Here is a 9,423-nt window from a genome sequence, read left to right as displayed (position 1 = left end):
AACAAGTCAATTATTACACAAAAATCTTGAAAACCACAATTTCAATTTAAAAATAAAAGAAAATAGATGTTATCATTTTGAATGAAAGTTTTGTTAATTACCTAAACATATCTCAATATTATTTACTGATTTTTAATCGTTACATAATTCCAGTACTATCCGAACTTCCAGAAAGTCTTATCCGGTTTTTGTTTGAGGTAAAAAAAGTAAAAAAAATCTTAAGAGATTTTAAAGTAAAATGATATTATAGGAGGCCTCAGCACTCAAAAGTTAAAACGGGTTTACTTTTTTGTGTACTTGGCGATTGTATACGTTAAAATTTCAAAAAAAGATAGTAATTTTGGTTTTGTGTCTAAACTCAGTTTACTTACACGGAATGAACAAGTCTTGTTTGTAAATTTAATTTCAATGATCATTTTTAAGAAAATCACTTATTAAAGGATTTTGTACCAAAAAGCCAGGCAAAATTTTGACTACTTAAGATTAGTAACTTTGGCACCTTTTCTAGGTTATTTAGGAAACAGATTTTTTAATTTCAGGCATCATCGTTCGGTTTGGCTATTTCTAAATGCAATAATAGCAAGTATAAAAAACTTGTGCCATTAATTTGAAAGTGATTTTATCCGAGAGGACTAGTACAGTATAGGCATAATGTAATCAAAGCAATTTAAAACTTTCTTGCTTTGCTGGTTTATACTGTGCTTGGTTTGGACTGCACTGGCTTGAAAATACTAACTACCGATTTGCATCGAAGCGTTTTTTTGCATCGAAGTGATTTTATCACTTTCTGATTTAAAAATTCCTGTAAACCTGTGACCTCCCCGTCCCCACTATGCCCCGACTCAACTATGCTCCGTCCCCACTATGCCCCGACCCCACTGTACTGGTTTTTTTTTTTTTTGCAAAAACGTAGTGGACCAAATAACACATATACAATGTCTTGTTATATTTTGATGGAATTGTTGACGATTCATGTTTCAATCGTTTGTACTCCATAGTTTAAATTATAATCGCTTATTCTCAATAAAATTAATACTTATGTATTATATACTTCCATTAGAGCAATCTCACACAAACTATTTATACTTCATAGATTATATTATTTCGAAGCTATATCATACTTCTATTTTACTAGATTGACAATGTACAAAATAAAATGCAACTAAAAAAACCTTTTCATAGATCCTTAAAATGTAAGGGGTGAGATAGTGAAACGGGTAGGTTCCCTAAACGGGTCCCATTTAAATACATTAGAAAATCGCCGTTTTACTACCCCATCCTGTATATTAATTTCTTGTTATTTTCTAAAGAAAAATTGATTTTCCTACATTTAAATTGAAATAAATCGTATTCTGGTACTGTGATGGAGAAAACAATACATTTTACCTACATATATTACTAGCGGTCGGCTGTTAACTGTTATTTAACAATAACCTTTTATGGAGATTTTAATAATAGTATAGCAGCAGTATGATGTTAAATGGTAACGAGATTTGATCTAGTCATAAAATAAAGTACTATCATTCATGACTTTTAAATACTATTAAAATATATCTTAACTTGAACACAGTAATAAAATAATGAAATATTTTATACAAAATTAGAGCTACAAAATTATAAACTAAAAAATTAAAACTAGCACGAAGCAGATGTATGTACATATTTATGATAATTTATATATTGTATTTGTTAAGGGAGGTAAAGTTTCATTGAGTAGGTGCGAAAGCCCAAAACGTTAAAATTAATATTATGATCTTCTAAACAACTAATTCTAACATTTTTAATAAATATTGCCGATTTATATCAAAAGTATTAAAACTAAATTTGAAAAAAAATCTTTCCTTATTATTATTATAATAATCATAATTATATTATACTTAAATTAGTAGCCAACTGTTTCAATATGACCATACATTATTATAGACAGACGATCGACCCTAATCGTATCCACCATAATACTAAAAATTAATTTTTTAAACACATAATTGTCATTAGGTATAATGCTTTTGTCGATATTTGTATTTTTATCTATCAAAACTGAACCTCCCTTACTTACTACTATTTCTACTACTTATTACTACTACTCACTTACGTATAATACTTACATACTGTGCTGGTTTGAACCTACCATACAACAGATCTGCATAGAAGCATTTATTTAAAAGTGATTTTATCACTTTCAGTTAAAACAATTCCTGTAGACCCGTGATCTCCTCGTCCCCACTATGCCCCGTCCCTACTGTACTGTCTTTTTACTACCATAGTAGTCGGTGATTATTAGTGTTACTAATCATCGCTGTTGGAAATAATTAGTTTATTCATGACTTCTGTTAGGATGAAAATGAAGAGATTAATTCAGAATTTTATAATCATCTAGACAGGACTAACATTTTAGTGACAAAGGGTCTGAGTTGATGAAGAGATGAATATTCGTGTGTGTAAAGTGGCTGTTGGTTTACTAAATAAAGAAGGTCTCTCAAGATTGAATGGTCTAATGCCATAAAGGCATCAACGAACTCAATGACTAATCGTAGAAAGGGCAGGCACAGTGTAGCCGCCACTCTAGTTTTCAAATCTGCAGTGGGAACAATATCATAAAAACTTTACTACATATCCGAGGCGCCTGTCCGATGGAAGGAAGTAAGACCGTGGGCTCATTCTGGACTGGACAATTCGTTAGAAAACGAATGACCAACATCAAGATAATGCAGTGGATGGGTTTTTTTTTATTTTTAAATACCAAATGTATCAAAAATAAAATAAAAATTCATATTACCTATACAAATTTTAACCTGGTATGTAAAAATTTACCCTACGTCGGAGCAAGTTGTTTTATTTTGACTTAGTAACTAACACATTTATTGTGTTTTTAAAATGTTGTATTTATTTATTTTTATTTTTAAAGGTATATAATATTTTTTTCTTTAAAATGTTCTAACATTCGTACAGAAAATAATTTAGAAATAATTATAAATATCAAAATTGTAACAGTTGTAATTTTAACGTTATTTGGAAATGAGTAGATAAATTTCCATAAATATTAGGGCAGAGCTTCAGTAGGGTGAATCAAACTTTTAGCTGGTCAAAAACGGTATGGTAATGTAACCAATAAACCATGATTGTTAGTTTACACTTATCTAACGAGGATAAATACATCACAATATATTATAACAATTATTGAGTACCCAGTAGATAGAAGCAGGTAACGTTCATTTAGATAACTAAACTGCTTTAAGTACGTGTTGTACTTAATAGTGTTTGCATATTGAAAAGTTGCACAAAATGTAAGAAAGCGGTGTTTATTTGAAAAGCAAAATTGGTTTTGGAGTCATACAAAACATTTAGAAATATTGTACTTTGAAAAATTTTTTCAAAAACATTTTAAGAGATTTTTAACATTATTAAAAACATATTAACATAGTAATTATTATTATTATATTAATCGGCTAAAAAGTTTTCTTAGTCATCGCCGGTTCCATATTAAAATTTATTGAAGAAGTGTGTAGAAAGATGGAAGTGGCCTTACTGTCGCTTTTTTATTACCTAAATTAAAAAATAAAAACAATTTTAAATATCATTTTACTATAATATAACACGAATACACTTCAGATGTTGAAAAAAAAATTATTATAACTTAGTAACCAAAATATAAATTATTATTGTTATATTTTTTACAATTTTAACTTTATTTTATAAAAACAATATCAAAACATTTTTTTAACAAAAAATATTAAAAACTTTTCTTAATTATGTTTTGATTATAAATATTTATGACGAGAACTTTATTTTTAAGTCTTTAACCATAATAATAAGAGTTTCCTAAATTGGAATGGCTATTTATGAAAACTTTAACGTTAATATTACAAAGAATTTAGTAAAATAATGACATAAACCTAATAAATTTAAAATAATAATATAAATTACCTGAGGCCCAGCGCAAATTTCCAGTTCGGGTTCAGTTTTCTATTAAGGTGATGATGAATCAGGAACTTCATTCTTAATCTTCCAATCTCTTATTACTTGTATCATATTATTCTTATCTTCGTTAAGCTAAAAAAATAATAGTTTCCTAGATAATAATGGCTATTTAGGAAAACTCTACCCTTTAAATTATAAATATTTCAGCAAAATATTGACAAAAACAGAACAGATATAAATTAATGTTATAAATTACCTGAGATTTAGTTTCTTTCAGTTCATCTTTCATTTGTTGCAGTATATCTTTAGCTGTCTGTGTAGGTGGAGCTGAGACAGGAACTTCATTTGTTGTTATTCCGGGCTCTAAGTCTTTAAGCTAAAACAATAATTTTGTCCTAGATAAAAATGATTATTTAGGAAAATATCAACATTTATGTTATATAATAGCATAAATTAGCTACGTCGTCTGACTCCTCTTTCAGTTGTTCTTCAGTTTTCAGTTCTGCTGGAGCTAAATCAGAATCTTCAATCTGTGTGTTGATAGGTAGTAATTGCCTTGTTATCGCCGACGTTATCCTATCTTCAACCATTTTTTCTACGGGTACATTTTTTATCTTGCAAATGTGTTCAAAAAGTTCCCCATATCGTTTCAGATTTAAAAACTCTTAAACAAAAAAATTAAAATGTTGATTATATATATATACTCGTATGTTATGTTATTATATGGGCATGTGGTGCAGTGGTTAACACAGTTGAAGAAACAATTTATTTTATCTGAAGATGTATATTTCTTTACAATGATGTATTTTTATTTATTTAAATTCGTGGCCAAACTACTGAGTGCATTTTTTCCTCCATTTGAGTTTTTTACTCCTTTCGGACGTTAATTGTTAAACACTTTTGAAACTCGTACACTGTTTGATAACATCGAAAGCTTAATAATTTGTGTTGTTAAAAAAAACTACAAAAGAAACTTAGATATTTTATTTTATTTAAATGCGAACGAGAATACTTCCTTTAAACCTACCACTTTACAGTTTCGCTTTAAAGATAAAAAAGTATTATGTAATAATATATAACGTATATTATAGTTAATGTTTACCGTAATACTTAATGTCGTTTTCTGGATGAGCTTCGAAGAAACCTTTAAAAATAGGTTCAAATTCCTTTAGTTCACTTATATATCTAAGAAAATATTCCTTTGTAATGTCTTCAGCTTCTTCGACATTGGCACGTTCGATCCACTCATAACAATCATTGAACAAATTTTGTAAGTATGAATATATCTCAGCTACCTCAGCTTTACTTTTTTTTTCAGTTGGAGTTGAAACAGGTGCTTCATCTGTTTGTTTTTGGCTATCTACAAATAAAAACAATAGTTACTTATTATTATTAACCCGCTTGTTAAAAGTTTTACTGTTTTACTTGTTAAATACTTTTTGCGTTGACAACGACACACTGACATTTTTTTGAGCACAGAAAGTACACGAATTCCAAAACATAAAATATTCATCTCAAAGCAAAAGTGCATTTATGTCTAATATTTTCATAAAATATATTTTTAGTTATCTGCTTAATCAAATAAAATGATATTTCAACCAAAACCCAGGTCTGTTTTAGATAACAAATTTGTTGATTATTTTGTAATTTGTAACATAATTAAGTAAAATTTGTTTAAAATATTTTTTTGAAGGAATTAATTAATTAATTTTTTTTAACCATCAACTAAATTATATTTAATTACCTTCGTTTTTTTTTGCACGTACGTTGCAACAACTGAAAGGTAAACGTTCAAATTTCAATACGTATTTTACACACAAAATCTCTAGGCTTGATTACATTTTTTACATACATTTTGAACCAGAAATAATGTTCAAAAAATTACTTACTTACTTAATAATGAACGAAACATACTTCTTTTGGGCTAAACAAATATTTAAGTAAAACATTTATTATATTGAATGGCTTTAACTCAGATGATTATGTTACGATTCTATCTTTAGTCTATTATACTATTATAAAAACAATTTTTTACCGTACAAAATTAAAAACTTGTTTTGATTATTAATATTTATGACAAGAATTTTACTTTGCTTGTATTTAAGCTAAAATAATAATAATGATAGTTTCCCATATGAGAATGGCTATTTAAACAAATTTTAAACTTTATATTATAAATAATTCAAAAAAATATTGACAAAAACTAATAATTTTAAGTTAACAGTATAATTACTTTATCATTAGACTCAGAATTCTTATTTTTTGAGAGATTTGGCTCCTGGTTTTTTGGCCCTAGTCATCAACAAATAAAAATAACTACTAGTTAGTGTTATTATGAGTCAAAATAACATTCTTTGAGTTTTTAACTTGTAAATACCTGGTTGTAATTTTGCCAATTCCCTCGCCAAATAAATAATTTAAACTACTTACTACCTTACTTCGGAGGAACCCGCAAAAAAAAAATTTGTAGTTTTACAACATTTAACTTTAACTTGCTATCATTTAGCGAAAAATGGTCGGATCGAGTATTTATTAGGCATTCCTTTGTTCGCAAATTTAGTTAAAACACTAGTTAAAATTTTCTATTTTTTTTTTTTAAATGTTTGTACATACTTTTTGCGCCGACAAAGTCACACTGACTTCACCATTTTTTTTAGCATAGAAAATACACGAATTCCAAAAAACAAAACATTAATCTCGAAGTAAAACTGCATTTAAGTCTAATATTTTAGTAAAATATTTTTTATTTATTTCCATAATCAAATAAAATATTATTTCAATCGTATAAAAATGTATTTTATTTCAAATGTTTTTTAATATTTAATGAAAAATTCTTCTTCTTATTTAGTTTATTGCTATATTTATATAATTGTATATTCATCGTAATTTTATCGGTTTTAATTTTATGTATTTGGCCTATATTAATCATACTTTATTTATCAGCATTAATATTATTATTTTTATATGTTGGGCCTATGTGTGTTAATATGCCTATGGAAATTTGGACAGAACATGTTTAAAATAAATATAATATTAAATAGTTAAGTATTTATATTTCTGAAAGTTTTGGACATAGATACAATTCAGACGAAGCCAAAAAATGTTTTTGAATACGTTAATATTTTGAAGAATTTATATTTGTGAATAGATTGGACATAGCTAGAATATTTTTGTATTAAATTAATATAAGTATTGAAGTTTGTGAACAATTTGGGCATTTTGAAATTTGCGTAATAATAAATCTAAAGATATTTTTAAAAGCTTTATGTCTTAATATTTATTAAGAACATTTTCGAGGAGATACCGACCATTTTTTATGAGTTTTATATAGGTAATATTTAACAAAAACGTAGTTTTAATAAATTTCGACCATGTCAATTGATTTACCGGTTCATTTATATAAGCTTCATGGTATTATTTTTAATTTTAATAATTTTGTCTATAAGTAAGAGCCATTTTAGTTAATATAATGGTACATTTTTTGTCCATCGCACAAGCTAAACCAGTGATCCGATAAGTAATCTGAAAACAGATTTGAATTTGTCATGAAGTTTACTTGAGATCGGTCAGCGTACTTTTTTGATATCTTATTCCTACTACGCATAAAACACGTTTGAACATTTTATACAATTTCAAATTTAAAAATAAAATTTAGCAATGGTTAAAATTAAAAATTGAAATAAATACTCTAACCGATCTTAAGTAAACTACATGAAAAATTCATACTTTTTTTTTTAATTGCTTATCGGATCACTGGTTCGGCCTGTGCGATGAACAAAAAATGATGTGTTTTGGCTGAGAAAAACGGTCGGTAAATAATTATTTTTTTATAATTTTTTGTATATTATATAAAAAATTTTTGTGGAGCTTCGCTATGGCAGAGCCAAAAATGTTTTTATTTGTTATGAAAAAAAAAAATAATGCCTTGTAATTTTATAAGTTAAAATATTGTGATAAAATGTTCGAGGAGCTTCGCAATGGCACAGCCAAATATGATTTTTGTTTTTAACACATTTTAAATACTAGCTATATGATGAGAGGTTTTACAATGAGAAATACATTTTTTGGTTACTTTTGGGTACTTATTTGACAGACAAATCGCGGCAATGCAACTGTTTCGAGGGCTGCGAAGATTAAAGGTCTTTGAAATTATATTGTTGTGATATGGTTTGACCACTACAATTTTCGAAAAGTTGCGGGTTGATCTCTGTGGCAATGTGACTGATCAAAGGTCACGACAGAGTTACGAATTTTGGCTACGGCAATGTGGCTGGCTGGGCTGGCTTTAAGAAAAAATGTTGTAACACTAAATCTGGTTGATGTGCTTTAGGATTTCTATTGCGGCGATGTGGTTTCAAAGACCACGACAGTATTGATAATGTTTTAGGTACAATGGATAATAGCAGTACAGTCGAATTTATTAAATATATATAATTTATAATGAAAAAATTTTAAAAAAGATAAGTAAAAATTAGATAATGATTTTTGCTAAGTTTTGTTTGTTATATTTTCAAAAATAATAAAATATCGTAAGTGTTAAGTATTTAAACAATTTACTAAGTAAAAGCTTGGTTGGGCGCTATTTGTAATAATATAATTTAAAAGAGAAAAAGATAATATTATTTTTTGTATGGCTTTCTTTTTTGAATAATAGATGAAATCGGCAGTGTTTTTCGTTTATTATTATTTTATTAATTTTAAATTTTAATTATAATGTTACTTGAATAGAGATAATTTTTTTATATTTGCTGATTTTAATATATTACAGTTTTTCCGAAAAAAATATTAATGTTAAAATTTGTTTAACCATTAACCAAATTATATTTAATTACCATCGTCCGGCGATCCAGCACCGCCAGTACTCCTGAAAAGTAAACGTTCATTTTACAATGTATAGTTTACACAAAAAATAGGCTAGGTTAGATTACATTTTTTTTTTTTACAAATTTAAACTAGAAATAATATTTAAAAAAATACTTACGAAGCATACGCTACTAGACTAAGTAAAAGAATAATCTTGATGTTCAACATATTTAATATCATACAGGTAAAATATTCAACTGTTATAAGATACTGCTTAACTCGACTGTAATATCATAGTGAGTGCAACTACAGAATTCTTAGACAAAATGTAGTTATTGTTCTACAGTTTATTGACTAAGTCACTTCTAGTTTTTTTTAGGTTTGCTTACACAAATGTGTTATGTTTTTATTGGAACGAAGTTCCTTATGGCGGGTTGGTGAGGGGACCTAGCCGAGAAAATATGTAACGCGTTATGAAAACTTTATGTGGTGCGGTCGAACGTGATCGGTTCCCAGGAGTGAGTGGTACCTGGTTCAAATCCGGCTACCCTCTCAACAATTTTTGCATTTTTTTACAACTTAGTTTTTCAACTTTTATGGTAATTTATATTGCAAGAAGTCTAAAAACTTATAAAATATTTATATTTTATTACTACAGAATACATTTTTACCCTTAAAAGTACTTAATAACACCTACATTGC

The 9,423-nt window shown here is 27.4% G+C and overlaps 1 protein-coding gene across 3 annotated transcripts; it reads right to left on the bottom strand.

Moving 5' to 3' along the window:
• Positions 1-3,105: 3,105 nt before the first annotated feature.
• LOC126845258 (uncharacterized) lies at positions 3,106-9,022 on the bottom strand. Of its 3 annotated transcripts, XM_050583879.1 has the most exons (10): positions 8,900-9,022; positions 8,751-8,782; positions 6,152-6,210; positions 5,808-5,842; positions 5,663-5,694; positions 5,021-5,278; positions 4,380-4,582; positions 4,175-4,294; positions 3,925-4,050; positions 3,106-3,543 (listed from the first exon to the last, which is right to left on the bottom strand). In XM_050583879.1, exons 1-9 carry the CDS (start codon positions 8,959-8,961, stop codon positions 3,967-3,969), a joined length of 885 nt encoding a protein of 294 aa, XP_050439836.1. In that variant the 5' UTR covers positions 8,962-9,022; the 3' UTR covers positions 3,106-3,543; positions 3,925-3,966. The 3 variants fall into 3 exon arrangements, with proteins under 3 accessions (XP_050439836.1, XP_050439837.1, XP_050439838.1); XM_050583880.1 differs by lacking the exon at positions 6,152-6,210 and having other exon boundaries at positions 5,812-5,842; XM_050583881.1 differs by lacking the exons at positions 5,663-5,694; positions 5,808-5,842; positions 6,152-6,210.
• Positions 9,023-9,423: the final 401 nt, after the last annotated feature.

Source organism: Adelges cooleyi, unplaced genomic scaffold (assembly GCF_023614345.1).
Source record: "Adelges cooleyi isolate 19-005CV unplaced genomic scaffold, UGA_ACOO_1.1 ACOO_flye_CR_arks_rails_tigmint_CR_PRNA_728, whole genome shotgun sequence".
In the NCBI taxonomy this organism is placed as follows: domain Eukaryota; kingdom Metazoa; phylum Arthropoda; class Insecta; order Hemiptera; family Adelgidae; genus Adelges; species Adelges cooleyi.
This window is presented reverse-complemented; position numbering and strand designations above follow the sequence as displayed.